Raw genomic sequence first — 15,274 nt, 5'->3', positions numbered from 1 at the left:
TCAGCATGTCTTTGGACTGTGGGGGCAAACTGGAGTACCCGGAGGACACCCCACGACGACACGGGGAGAACATGCAATCTTTGTCATCGTCTACTGGATATAAAATATCTTCAAACGGGATATTAAACAGTTCAATCTTGAGAAATAAAGTAGCTATTTTAAATATAGAATAATTAACTGACTTACACTGGAACAGACCCAATACAGAAAAAAGTATTGCAATAATAATATGATGTAGCAAAATTTGTCAGAAGGTTTAGTAGTGACTTGGCTCGAATCGGAAGAGATGAAGAAAACAAAATTATAAATGAGATTTACTGCTTTAACCTGCAAACCAGTCAGTCGCCTTACTGATACAGAAAATAATGTAGGAGGTGCCTTACAGAATAAATTGTATAATTATATATAAACATAAGGCAGAAGGAGCCTTTGTTAGATTGTGGCAAAAATGGCTTGAACAAGGTGAGCAGAACTCAGCCTATTTCTTTAGGCTGGAAAGTCAGCAAGTCAGGAACAACTGCATTATGCGGGTGAGGATTTATGGAAATGCTGCAGATGACATCAAGAAAATAGCCAAATTCTGCACTGAGTTCTTTAATAATTTGTATGTCAGGTGTCGATCCAAAATTTTTGATTTCTTCTCAAACATCACGGGAATAACTGATGTGGATCGTGAACTTTGTGACGTCCCAGTTGGTTTAACTGAGATGTGTGCAGCAATAAATTGCTTTAAAAAAAAAAAAAAAAATTAAAATAAAAAAAAATGCTTTTTTCATCATTGCTGGAGACTTCAATCAGGCAAATCTGAAGCCAGTTTTCCCCAAATTCTTCCAATATATGAACATCCCAGCTAGAGGGAGAATCTGTCTGGACAATGTTTACACAAACGTTTGTGAGGCCTACAAGGCCCTCCCCCCCCCCCCCCCCCCCCACCTCGGCTACTCAGACCATGTCACTGTGATCATGGTTCCTGTGTATAAATCCCTGCTGAAGCACAACAAACCAGTCAGTAAGAGTGTGGCCAGCTGGTGCCGTCTCAGCTCTCCAAGGCTGCTTTGGATCTACTGACTGGGACATTTTTAAGGAGGCTGCTATAAATGGTGACGCCATCAACCTGGAGGAGTATATAAACTCTGTGATCGATGACCACGAGAGCCGACCAAAGGCCCTGGATGATGAGGGAAGTGCTCACATAGCTAAGAATCAGAAATGCAGCTTTCAGATCTAAAGACAAGGCTGCCCTCAGGACGCCCACAGACAACCTGTCCCGAGCTATGAGGATAGCCAATCAGGCACATGCACAGACGATCAATGTACACTTTAAATGCACCAAAGACACACGCCGTATATGGCAGGGAATTCAGCCAATCACGATCTACGAGCCCATCCTACACATCAATGGCGGTGATGTCTCCCTTCCAGATGAGCTAAACAACTGTTTTGTACAGAATAAGCCGACACCCCCCCCCACCCCCCAAGTGAGAAGCTACTTTGTCTGACCACAGCTGATGTGAGAAGTACTCTATCCAGAGTCAACCCACGCAAGGCAGCAGGAGCTGACAACATACTTGGCTGAGTGCTGAGAGAATGCACTGACCACATGGCTGGGGTCCTCACAGAATGCACCTCTTTAAGCCAGTGGTCTGTCCCAGCATGCTTCAAATTAATCGCCATCATCCCAGTGCTGTAGAAGCCATCAGTGACAGGCCTGAATGACTACTGCCCAGTAGCACTCATGTCAATCATCATGAAGTGCTTGGAAAGGCTGGTCATGGCAGTAATACATAAAGACCAATCTTCCCACCTCTCTAGACCCTCTCTGATCTGCATACCGGTCCAACAGGTCTACTGAGGACACCGTAGCCTCTGCCCGTCACCTTTCCCTGACACATCTGGGTAAGAGAGTCACAGATGTCAGGATGTTATTCATAGACTTCAGCTCTACCTTCAACATGTCCCTCAAAAACTGAGGGGGTTAAGCTTGAACACCACTCTCTGCAGCTGGATCTTGGATTTCCTGACAGAGACGCCCCAGTCAGTATGTATGGGCTGCAACACGTCCAACACCATCATCATCAAGTTTGTGGATGATACAACTGTGGTGGGACTGATAAATAGAGAAGATGAATCAGCATACAGAGAAGAGGTGGAAAGTCTGTCTACAAGGTGCAGAGACTATAATCTATCTGTCAACGCTGACAAGGCAAAAGAGATGATTGTGGACTTCAGAAGGACACGTCCTGCCCACACCCCACTCAGCATCAACGGTACTGCTGTGGAGATTGTAAGGAGAACCAAGTTCCTCGGTGTGGACATAACTGAGGAATTTACATGGACAAATAACACCAGCTCCTTATTCAAGAAAGCCCAGCAAAGACTAAACTTCCTGAGGTGGCTGAAATAAGCAAACCTTCCCCTCCCATCCTCACCATGTTCTATAGAGGCACCATCGGCAGTGTTCTGACTAACTGCATTACCATCTGGTGTGGCAGCTGCAACAAATCTGACCACAAATTCCTGCAGAGAGCAGTGAAAACAGCAGAGAACATTATGGGATGCCTCTCCCTTCCCTACAAGCCGCTTTTTGCAAACGCAGTGTCCGCAAGGCCTGCAGCATTGTGCAGGACCCATCACATCCCTCACATGGTCATTCCACACTCCAGCCACCTGAGAGAAGATACTGCAGCATCAGAGCCGGGTCTGCCAGGCTGCGTGGCAGTTTTTACCCCCAGGCTGTCAGGCTCCTCAACACCATGCTGCCTCCCAGGATCCCTCACTCTGCCTCCTCACTGCCTCAACCCCCCCGTAACCCACAACTAAAGGCCACAGACTGACCCTTAAGCACTGCACTGCACTTAACACTTTGTCACTCTGACATGGGGGCAATAATAAGAATCCCCATTATTCTCTGTCTGCCCCATTATTCTGCTTCTATTCCTATTTTCAGCTGTTAGAAATGTTAGACGTGTTACTGCTGTTACTACTATTATCATACACTGTTTACACCGTGAACTCAGGCTGTTACAGCGTACATGATGGTGAATTCAGGTCTAACTGACTGCAGAAAAAACATCATATATTTAATATAGTTCTAACAATATTGCACATTGTCCGGTATTGCACATTACTGTATATTGCACAATCTACTCCTCTTCCTCAGTTGCACTGTCCTGTAAGTCCTTTGCACATTGTCTTGTCTTGTTCTCTATATTGGACTAAGTTTATGTTTACACTGTGGGCCCTGAGCTTCGCCATTTCATCTCTCTCTATACTTATATATGGTGGAGATGACAATAAAGTTCAATTTGACTTTGATCTCGGGGGTTTGTTCACGGTGCAGCAATTTGGAAAAAGAGGGAACTGAGCTGGAAGGTGAAGCTTTTAATTTACCAGTTGATCTACGTTCCTACCCTCACTTATGGTTATGAGCTCTGGGTGATGACCGAATAAATGAGATTGTGAATACTGTACAAGCAGCAGAAATGAGTTTCCTCAGCAGGGTGTCTGGGCTCAGCCTTAGAGAGGGTGAGGAGCTCAGACATCCGGGCTCAAAGTAGAGTCGCTGCTTCTCCGCATTGAAAGGAGTCAGTTGATAGTTCTAGGATACCTCTTGGATGGCGCCCTGGGGAGGTGTTTCAAGGCATGTCCAACCAGGAGGAGGCCTGGGGGCAGACCCAGAGATTATATATTATATATAACCTGAGAGATTATATATAATATATACTACATTATATACCAGCCTAGATGCGTCCGTGTTGGGAGCGTCGCGTTGGTGCGCTGCTGGAGAGAGGTGTGTGTCCAAAGTGGATTAAAAGACGTTCATATTGTGATCTAAAGACAAATTCACTTTTATTAATAGCTGTTGTAGAATCAATATTAAACTCACTATTTTATTTGTGTCCATTGCTTGGTCAAAATATCAGGCGGATCATTGTGAGCAGCAATAAGTAATAAACATAACAATCTCAAATAATGATAGACATTAATTAGCTTTGCACATTAGTTAATTTTGCACATTGCTTACTGAGCAAAATTAGCACAATACGATCATTAATAACATAATCAGTTTACTGAATGTGTCTGGCAGGCTGTGGGGTGGACTCTCTATAAAACAAAACAGGTGTTTAGTACGAAATTAGGACCCAATAAACTCATTTTTAATTCTTAATTAAAAATTAAGGATGGCATGGTGGTGCAGTGGTTAGCACTGTTGCCTCACACCGCTGGGACCTGGGTTCGAGTCTCCGCCTGGGTTACATGTGTGTGGAGTTTGCATGTTCTCCCCATGTCGTCGTGGGGTTTCCTCCAGGTACTCCGGTTTCCCCCCTCCCCAGTCCAAAGACATGCTGAAGCTAATTGGAGTTACTAAATTGCCTATTCAGTAGGTGTGCATGTGTGAGTGAATGGTGTGTGAGTGTGCCCTGTGATAGGCTGGCCCCCCGTCCTGGGTTGTTCCCTGCCTCGTGCCCATTGCTTCTGGGATAGGCTCCAGACTCTCCGCGACCTAGTAGGATAAGCGGTTTGGAAAATGAATGGATGGATATATATATATATATATATATATATATATATATATATATATATATATATATATATATATATAACCGCACACACACACAAATAGAATATATGTTATATATTAGATAAGTGACAGAAAAATCGATGGATGGATGGAACTGTATGAAAAATAATGCTGCTTATGAAAGTAGGCAAGTAAGAATTTCAGGTTAGAATTTCATTGTACCTTGTACGCATGACACTGCTTTCTTAGAAACTTATACTGCCATAAAATTTTGAAGACACTGTACAAAGAAGGACACAATAGTGTTCGGAATATTTTTTTCTTATCTGTGAAAATGTACAGCTCTTCTGGACACTCATTCCTAAAAAAATCAGATGCTACTTTAATACTATCTGTACCGTTAGTAAAGACAATGTTCCGTGACAAAACGTGACCATACTGCCACCCCAATTTCTGGTGGCACTGCTCGTCGCGCATGCGTCTTGTTATCCTCATGTGAGTGCGCAGACGAAGCCGGAATCAACACAGAAAACGTGGCGGCCAGACTGGTACCTCTCCGCGCACGTATAAGCGGACGTGTTTGTATAGACTTTTATGATGCATTTTACTCCTCCGCGGACGGCCGCCTGCCGCACTCCAAATTTGTCTTTAAACGCCAACATAGATGATTTTGATGAGGATTGGGGTAGTTTGCAAACCCTACAGCCAATTTGCACGGTAATAGAACTGTTGCATACATATAAATGCGTATGCATATGTGTGCGGATTTGTCCCAAATTGAAAATCTCACGCCAGCCAGTTGATCAAAGTTGGCAGCCCTGTGAACTGCCGCTCTGAATTTGTAAAACGTAGGGAAACATACACAGACCTCGCGGCTGTGGTACGTGTGCAGGGAATATCAGAATTACTACTAATAATACTTAAATAGGGCACGTGCGCATGTGTAAAGTACACAGCTTGACCAGAGAAATATGAACGTTTCCATGTACGCATACGCGGTGTAATACGCGAGTGCTGCGCTTTGCGGAGAACCAGCCTAGATGCGTCCGCGTTGGGAGCGTCGCGTCGGCGCGCTGCTGGAGAGAGGTGTGTGTCCAAAGTGGATTAAAAGACGTTCATATTGTGACCTAAAGACAAACTCACTTTTAGTGGTAATCTTTGTTGTGTAATTTTATGGTTAATATGTTTGATGAATGCTGTTTGTAATTTTATTTACCTGTAATTAAGCCTATTAGTTTAACAAGCGCCCCATTTTGGCGGCTCTTCCCGCCACCGTCGCGCGCCCACTTTATGTTTCATAAACTTCAGTTCCCGCTTCGTTAGGGGAAGCTGTGCTGTTTTTATATCGTACAGAAACATAAAGTACAGGCGGCCTGATGGGATTAATAATTCTTCCTCCTGCCTACAGACTCCTGCCAGCTGACGCTGGACCCCAACACTGCAAACAGATTCCTGTCTCTGTCAGGGGGGGACAGAAAGGTGACAGGGGGGGCAGAGCAGCCATATCCTGATCATCCAGAGAGATTTGACAGCTGGAGCCAAGTTCTGTGCAGAGAGAGTCTGACTGGCCGCTGTTACTGGGAGGCTGAGTGGGATGGATATGGAGCCTGGATAGGAGTGACTTATAAAGGGATCAGGAGGAAAGGAGGGAGTTATGACTGTGGGCTTGGAGCCAATAACAAGTCATGGTGTCTGTACTGTTATACTGTCAGTTACTCTGTCCTGCACAATAATAAACAGACTCTCATACCCATAGAGCCCTCAGGCTCCCACAGAGTAGGAGTGTATCTGGACTGGGGGGCTGGTGCTCTGTCCTTCTACAGAGTCTCCTCTGATGGACTGACCCCCCTGCACAGATTCACCTCCTCATTCACTGAGTCCCTCCATCCAGGGTTTGGGGTTTATCCAAACTCCCCCGTGTCGCTGTGCATGCTGGGATAGCTCACTGTGTGCTGGAGGAATCATTTTTACCGTATCAGAGTCTCACATGTCGCTGCTTCTCCACGGCAAAAAGGTAAAATCTCTGCTTTATAACCAGTATAACCCTTTTTACTCTGTCTGAAGTGTGACGTACGTTAATAATTGGGTTCTGTAAGCTGAACAAACATATAAAATGACTGTTTTTCTCTGACTTATGTTCTATGTTGGCTGTTAATGCACCAAAACTGCCTAAACAAATTCATAGTACATGCAGTTGTACCAATGGAGTGAATTCTGATTCTGAATAAAATAAAATGTAATGAAATCTAAGCCTGATGAGTGGGGGGAGCTTTTCCCCTCCCCTCTATATGTATATTTTATATTTCTGTCTATATATTGTATTTGCTACCTGTACACTGACAATAAAGGCTTCCTATTCTATCCCATTAATGTCCCGGTTCCGCGCTGCCCAGAACGTAACTGAGTAACAGACTTAATCCGCGCTCTCTGCTCACTGAGCGCAGCAGCCTGATATCGCAGCGGCGACGCTTTGGCCAGCAGGGGGCGGCAGACGGCAGACAGTTTATTAACTCAAAACCTACAGCGGTCCTGAGGTAACTTAGTAAAGATAATGATATAATCAAATTAATCATATATTAACTAAGTAAACATAAATAACATTAAATCTTAATAAGTCACGTTAGTACAACAACAGAAAAGCACCTGATCATCATCAAGTAGTGTAGGTGATTACCAATTACCAGAAAAAAAACACATAAGTCCTGTTTCATTAGGAATCCTGAGATATATACAGTACTGTGCAAAAGTCTTAGGGAGTCATAGGAAATGTTTAAAGCTATTTATCTGGGTAGTAAATTTATATTTTCTCAGTATGAAAAAGAAAATGTAATATTAGAACATGTGCAAATTATGAGTAAAACAAAAAAACTAAAAGGAATTTCTTATGTTCTCCAAAAAGTTACTGATATCTTGTTGGATGGCTAGATGAACACCAATATGGTTCCTAAACCTCTCCTCAGGTTCACCTCGGCCATTTCATGTATTTGTTAAATTTCACGACCAGCTCACTTAATTAATTAATGAAACTAGTTTTATAAAGTCACTGAGGTACTGATTAGCTATATGAGGTGAGCTAGTGGTCATGTCAAAAAATACATGAGTATATTGAAAATACTGCCAATACTGGGATGACTTTAGGAGAGATTTTGAAACGGTTAAGGGCAAACAGTTTGACAGACATAATATCATAGGTTTAAATCAACATGGAGATCATTTTAAAAGTTTATGTGACTGCCTAATATATATATATATATATATATTATGTGTGCAGTTATATATATATATATTGCCAGCCCACAGCTGTTTCTGCTCCCATTGCATTAATATGGAAGCTATCTGCTTGTGTTGATGTTTCGCCTGATATTTCAGGTGATATTTCAGGATGCAGGCGGGTGGACTGGGTGGTGGTACTGTTATAGTGGGGTTTGCTGGATAGATGGACGATTCACAGTTTATATTCCATGAAAGTCCACATATATTGTTCCATTCACCCTACTCATGTACACCATCACAGTGGCCAGCGTCCAGGCAGGATGTTCACCAGCACTTTTCAGTCTCTTAATGCATGTTACAGTGAGCAGCTGCCATTCTGGGAAAGTCTGGCTTCCCTCTTGGGGACATGATCAACAGAACAACGTGTGAAAGATGATGTGTTTTGGGGCAACTCTCAGGGGGGAGGATGATTTATCACTATTTACCCAATTGTGAGTCAAAGTCAGAAAACAAAAGCCTTTGTTCTGTTTTGGGCTCCTGCGCCCAGATGGGGTGACTGGCCCTGCAGGCTGTTTGACTTCACTGGCTTGTTGTCAGACAGTTTAGCTGTATCTGTGGCTCAGATCACGTGGGGACTTGTGGAGCCCATCAGCTGGGTCCAATAAATCTGACCGCCGTAGTCACAGTTAGCATTAGCACAACTTCTCTATCCATGGCCTTCTCACTTCATAAGTCAAAGTCAACTTTACTGTCATTGTGTATGAGCACAACGAAATGGAGCAGTAGGGCCAATAAAGGCAGTAGAATAGAATAAATAACAATAAAGGCAGTGCGACAATTAGCGTCCTGAATATATATACATATATATATGAAATTGCTAATGGCCACATTCGGATTCAGATATAAAGTCAAAGTAATTAAAAATCTGGGGCCGAGTGCCTGAAAGACTACAAGTCCTGCTACAGGTTATTGTGTTTGTGTCACAGTCAAGTTTCCAGCAAATCCAAGTAACTCTGGGCAATGACATACAGTGGTTTGCAAAAGTATTCAGCCCCCTTGAACTTTTCCACATTTTGTCCACTCTTCCATAAAGGGCAACTTTGTGCAGTGCACGACTAATAGTTGTCCTATGGACAGATTCCCCCACCTGAGCTGTAGATCTCTGCAGCTCGTCCAGAGTCACCATGGGCCTCTTGGCTGCATTTCTGATCAGCGCTCTCCTTGTTCAGCCTGTGAGTTCAGGTGGACGGCCTTGTCTTGGTAGGTTTACAGTTGTGCCATACTCCTTCCATTTCTGAATGATCACTTGAACAGTGCTCCGTGGGATGTTCAGGGCTTTGGAAATCTTTTTGTAGCCTAAGCCTGCTTTAAATTTCTCAATAACTTTATCCCTGACCTGTCTGGTGTGTTCTTTGGAATTCATGATGTTGTTGCTCCCAATATTCTCTTAGAAAACCTCTGAGGCCGTCACAGAGCAGCTGTATTTGTACTGACATTAGATTACACACAGTTGCACTCTATTTAGTCATTAGCACTCATCAGGCAATGTCTGTGGGCAACTGACTGCACTCAGACCAAAGGGGTCTGAATAATTACGCACACCCCACTTTGCAGTTATTTATTTGTAAAAAATGTTTGGAATCATATATGATTTTCGTTCCACTTCTCACGTGTACACCACTTTGTATTGGTCTTTCACGTGGAATTCCAATGAAATTGATTCATGTTTGTGGCTGTAATGTGACAAAATGTGGAAAAGTTCAAGGGGGCCGAATACTTTTGCAAGCCACTGTAAACCACAGGCATCCCCCTAACGGTAAGAAGTGTGATCCGCTTACGACTGACACGCAGTAGAGACAGGATCCCATCCAACACGGGACCCACTATAGGCTCACACAGAAATAAAGGAGAAAAACACCAGCTGCCTTTTCCAAGCTGTTTACATTCCTGCGCTTCCTCATGGTGACAGTAACAGCCCGTGTCACATGACCACTGTCATGTCCTACCCATCACACCTGCCTGACCCTCCTGTCTCCTCACTAGCGTGACCCTGATGATTCATGCCTGTTGCTTGTTGCCCCTCGTTAGTCTTTGCATTTAAGTATCTATTTGTCTCGTCAGCCCCAGTCCGGTCATTGATGTTAAACCTTCCTGCTGCCTGTGACCTTCCCGGTTGCCAGTCCTCCCATTTGTGATCCCTCACGATCCTCTTTGTTTCCAGTCTCAGCCCATCTAGTTCAGCAAACCCCCTTTTTGTTTCGCTACCAAGGATACAGAGATGAGAGTCTTTTACCAAGCGTACGGTGTCCAGAGTGGATGAGCATGACCACAGTGAGAAGAGGATCTGATGGATGGAGGACCTAAGTACCATAATCTTAGTAACGCATGAGCAGAATTGGACCATAAGAGGAACTGGCCGGCTCCATCTCACACATGGTACGTGGGTGTAGAAGTTACTCAAAACCATATGGCTGAAATCCTCCACATGTGCATTTTGAATGTATTGGGCATGTTGTCCTGTTTTAACCATGAGAATCCTGTGAGGGGCGACTCAGTGGGTAACAGGGCTGCCTTGCAGCTGCAGTGTTGAATGTTTCCATCCTTCTCCTATGCTGTCTGTGTGGCGTTTGTTTGCTCTCTTTATCCCACATGGGTTTCTTCCTGCAGCGACTCAGACAGGCATCTGTAAATTGTCCGGACTCCATAACTGTGAGTGTGCCTTGTGATTAAATGGCATTGTATCCATGGTGGACCCCAGCTTTGTACCCTGCATTTCCTGTAATTGGCTCTGGGATACTCTTGTGATAAGTGTTTGGAAGATGGATGCATCACATCTTAGTACTTGTGACGATCTGTCCCGTCTCCTCCTGTTTGGGCCAGCAGAGGTCACTAATGGCCCTCCGTAACTCTCCTAACCCTCCCCAGCTGTATCCCATCGCTGACGTTCTCCACCCTGGTCTGTTAGCCTCCTACACCTCTCTCCCGTCGCTGATTACTGTGTATAAATGTTCCTGCTCTCATGGTTCCTCAGCTCCGTCATCATTCTTCCAAGTGTTGTTTGCTGTATTCCCTTAATAAAGCCTGTGTCTTTCCCAGAGCTACTGCATCTGAGTCGTCCTTAACCCAGATTATATTACTCATCACATAGAATATCCATTTACATTTAACCCCATGGACACTAAGCTTTTCTCCCAGGGGTCTAAGGTCAGAGAGCCCAATTGGACCAATTCGTCCAGATAAATACATTTGTAAAAGAAGTAGTGAATACGTTTCCAATAAATTCCTATTACACATTGATGTTATAATCAGAAGGCACATTATGAAATGGAATATATCCAAACAGCATTTTAATCTGACCAGTAGGGCATGCTGTTGTACCACTTGTAGAAACACTTTTGCATTTACCAGACTTGTTTACCCAAAGTGACTTACAGCAGTGGGAAGGGTTATGTTTTATGCATATTCTTGGGGGATTTGAACCCATGACCAATGCATCATAAATGCAACACTCTACTTGTTCAGCTAGAGAATCTCTATGAAAAAAGTCCTAATGACTTGAAGTAATCAGCTCCTAATGCCAGGTAGCTGAAAACACAATGAGGTTCTTCCTCAATGTGATGCTGCCCAACCCAGCAGACGGGAATCTGATGAATCAGACACGCCTGCCAGTGTCCAGTTTAACCTTTGGGGTCCGTGGACTCGACGGCCAATCAGAGATGGCAGACAGCTGTCCACATGGCCCCGATTGAGCGGTACGTTTGCGTAACCTGCTGGCTGTAAAAGGAGACCATGTGTTTGAATGCTGCATCGCAGGCCTGACACATGAGAAAGACCAGATGCCAGCCACCTCAGACATGTGGATTTTATCTGTGTTCCACAGGCACTTTCATATAAAAGATTTACAGGAACAGCCAGTCTAGTGCAGGGCAGCGCAAACACCCTCATGCATATACTGGTTTTAGCACAGCTTCATTGTAAAGCATATCAGATGGCCTCAGAATCCTGCTCCCTGCTTAATACAAGGTGAATAGGGAGTAGGAACTAGGGGACTAAGGACTATGGGATTAGGGGCCACAGGACTAGGAGACTATGGGACTAAGGGAATAGGGAACCAGGGGAAAAGGGGCTACAGTGTTAGGGACCATGGGACTAAGAAACAAGGAGACTAGGGACTTGTGGATCATGGAAGTGGGGCAAAGGGGAATTGGGCACTATGGACTATGAGACTAAGGTATAGAGGGACCACAAAATTTGAGCACTTAAGACTAGAGGACTGTGGGACTGCAATGCAGCATCTCCGGAAACCTGTTTACTCCTGCTGGGCAGCTTTCATGTGGCACCCCCTGCTGGACAGTGGAGACACTACAGAGGCTGTGTATTGTGTTCAGTCACCTTTTACTGTAAATCACACATGGGTTCACGCTCATTTGTGTCTGCTCTGTATCCCCATGGGCCGAGGTGAAAACTCCATCCACTTTAGGTAATTCAGGGGCCTCTTGCCAAGTTATGTGAGCTTCGTGTCTGATTCTTTGGGCTTCCGTACTGGAAGCAGTCCAGGGTAATTCTGGGAAAGTGTGGAGCTTAGACAAACCAAACTACAGCGTAACATGCAGCCAAGGGGGATTTTAAGATTTTGGTATATTGTGTGGGCATCTTTCTGTTCTTGATATTGATTGATGTATGTAATTATGTAGTATTTTTAATATACGGATAGCGCACTATTGTATACAAAGCGACAAGCCAAGCTTGCAGTTTTGCAGTGATCATGTGCTGCCACCTTCTGGGAAAACGAAGAACGGATTTTCAGATTAAGATCTAAAAAACTACACATTTACATTTTAGCCCATGTTACACTGGGCTTTTCTCCCAGGGCAGTAAGGTCAGAGAGACCTACCAGAGAGAAATCTACCATAGTTACTGTTGTATATACATTTATACCGACTTACTTTTTACTTATTTATCAGAAGCTTTTATCAAAACGACATACAAATGAGGAAGCAGATTGACACTGTACGGTGCTGGGCGTCGCCCCGGTATGCAAAGTGCTTGGAAAGATTAAAAGCGACAAAACATTGTATAAAAGATTGAGTGCAAGTGCATCAATTATTAAAAATAATACTTAAGAATATCAGTAACAGAGCTCAGCACCAGCATGTATGGGCCCTCAGGACCTGTGATGATGAGCACAAAAACACCAACGCAAATCCCCAAACTGCACAATATTGTGTTTTGAGTGAAACCTCAATGAGTCTTTAGGTCCATGATACTGTAACAATTTCGAGGAACTTTGGCGCTACATGCAATTCCCAAAGCGGACCACTAGATGGCGGCTTCCTACCGTGAGCTGAAACAGCCGCCGTAGGGGCGATACGCGGCAAGTTTCCCCAGCCGCCAACCGGCGTGCACCGGGGCTGCGTCTGGGTCAGGCTTTTGCCTGCCGCTTTCCTCCAGCTTATTTTCTTGTGTAACTTGGTGCTGGGCTCCTCGCCATAGAAACAAACTCAGCCTAGCAAACATTAAGAAATCTGGATGCTATGAAAGGATCGTCTACCATACTCCCATATTCCACTCTGCTTTCATCCAATTGTCTTTGGTTTGTGCTGCTGGGAACCATTATCGCTGTCCTTTTATTTTGCTGCAAACGTAATCGTATGATCACATTATATCGCGACGTCCCTTGTCCTCACCAACGTTTTGTTGAAACTGCATGAAGGTCAGACCCACTTTTGTACCGTTTAAAACACATGTTGATCATTTTTTCTCCTGCAAAAAAGAGCATTTACTTTTATTTTGGAGATATTTTTTTGCAAAGCGACTTACAATTGAGAAAGCGGCGAGTTGAGCAGCAAACTTAAGGCGGTGTGACTAAGCAGGTTTGGACCCACGAAGCTCAAATTCCACGGTCAAACAATTAAAAAAATTTTCTTTGAGAAGGCAGACGCAGGCAGTCACCGGTGCGTTTGGGGTTAAGGGCCTTAGTCACAGGAGCATAGTGATATAAGCCACTGAGCCAAACGCCAACCCACAGCACTGACCTCTGGCAGAATTCACCTTTACAAGCATGTTTGGCAAATGCCACTAAGTACAAAACTGATGCACTTTTACATAAATAATTGTACTTATCATCAGGGTTCAAGTGTCAGAAGTGCTTCTGCTACTCTTTAGTAAGGTTGCAAATTCCATCTGTCCATCCATCCATCTTCTGTAGCCAGGTACACGCACACACACAGGCGCACACATGCACGCTAACACGCGCACACACACACAGACGCACACACACAGAGGCGCACACATGCACGCTAACACGCGCACACACACACAGACGCACACACACACAGACGCACACACACACACACAGACGCACACACACAGAGGCGAACACATGCACGCTAACACGCGCACACACACACAGACGCATACACACACGCTAACACGCACACACACACAGACGCACACACACAGAGGCGCACACATGCACGCTAACACGCGCACACACACACAGACGCACACACGCACGCTAACGCACACACACACACACACACACAGAGGCGCACACATGCACGCTAACATGCGCACACACACACAGACGCACACACGCACGCTAACGCGCCCACACACACAGAGGCGCACACATGCACGCTAACATGCGCACACACACACAGATGCACACACACACGCTAACGCGCACACACACACACAGAGGCGCACACATGCACGCTAACATGCGCACACACACACAGACGCACACACGCACGCTAACGCGCACACACACACAGAGGCGCACACATGCACGCTAACATGCGCACACACACAAACACACATGCGCACACAAACACGCACGCACACAAACACACACACAGAGGTTTGTAATTATATCTTTGTGTGGACTCTCCATTTGTTTCGATCGTGAAAACTCTAATCCCAACAATGACAGTCTACCCAGCCCCAACCTTAACCATAAGTAAGCAAACAAAATACAAGATTTTAGGTATTTTCAGTTTTGTGATTCTATTCACAGATTTTTTTTATGAAATTGAGGTTATCCTTGTGGGGTGTGGGGAGTGAAAATATCCTTACATGGCAAAAGGTTTTTATCACATCGTGGGGGACATTTGGTTCCCACAATGTAAAACACTGTGTTCACAATTATTAGGCGAGTTGTATTTTTGGGATTAATTTCAATAAAAAACAAATATAGTGTCATCAGTCAGTCCAAAATGTTAATGAACCTGAAGCCTGAATGTTATGCAAAGGAAATGTGTGAACATTATCAGGGGAAAACACGTGTGTGCAGAATTATTACACAACTATTAGTGTGCAGAATTATTACACAACTATTAGTGTGCAGAATTATTACACAACTATTAGTGTGCAGAATTATTGTACAACTATTAGTCTGCAGAATTATTACACAACTATTAGTGTGCACAATTATTACACAACTATTAGTGTGCACAATTATTATGCAACTAAATGAAAAACCTACATTTTCCCATCTACCTTGTTTATTATCATCTTTCAAAGTGCGAATAATAAACA

The 15,274-nt window shown here is 44.2% G+C and overlaps 1 protein-coding gene across 2 annotated transcripts in view; it reads left to right on the top strand.

The window, feature by feature from the left end:
• The window catches only part of LOC125721541 (NACHT, LRR and PYD domains-containing protein 6-like), a 166,540-nt gene extending 159,652 nt beyond the window's left edge, over nt 1-6,888 (top strand). Inside the window, exon 11 of one of the 2 annotated variants that reach the window (XM_048997478.1) lies at nt 5,931-6,888. In XM_048997478.1, coding sequence (XP_048853435.1) covers nt 5,931-6,463 — 533 coding nt within the window. In that variant the 3' untranslated portion in view covers nt 6,464-6,888. The remainder of the gene's footprint in view (nt 1-5,930) is intronic. The other variant, XM_048997477.1, reaches the window with a different exon arrangement.
• The last annotated feature ends 8,386 nt before the right edge of the window (nt 6,889-15,274 follow it).

This window comes from Brienomyrus brachyistius, unplaced genomic scaffold, assembly GCF_023856365.1.
Source record: "Brienomyrus brachyistius isolate T26 unplaced genomic scaffold, BBRACH_0.4 scaffold34, whole genome shotgun sequence".
In the NCBI taxonomy this organism is placed as follows: Eukaryota; Metazoa; Chordata; class Actinopteri; order Osteoglossiformes; family Mormyridae; genus Brienomyrus; species Brienomyrus brachyistius.
This window is presented reverse-complemented; position numbering and strand designations above follow the sequence as displayed.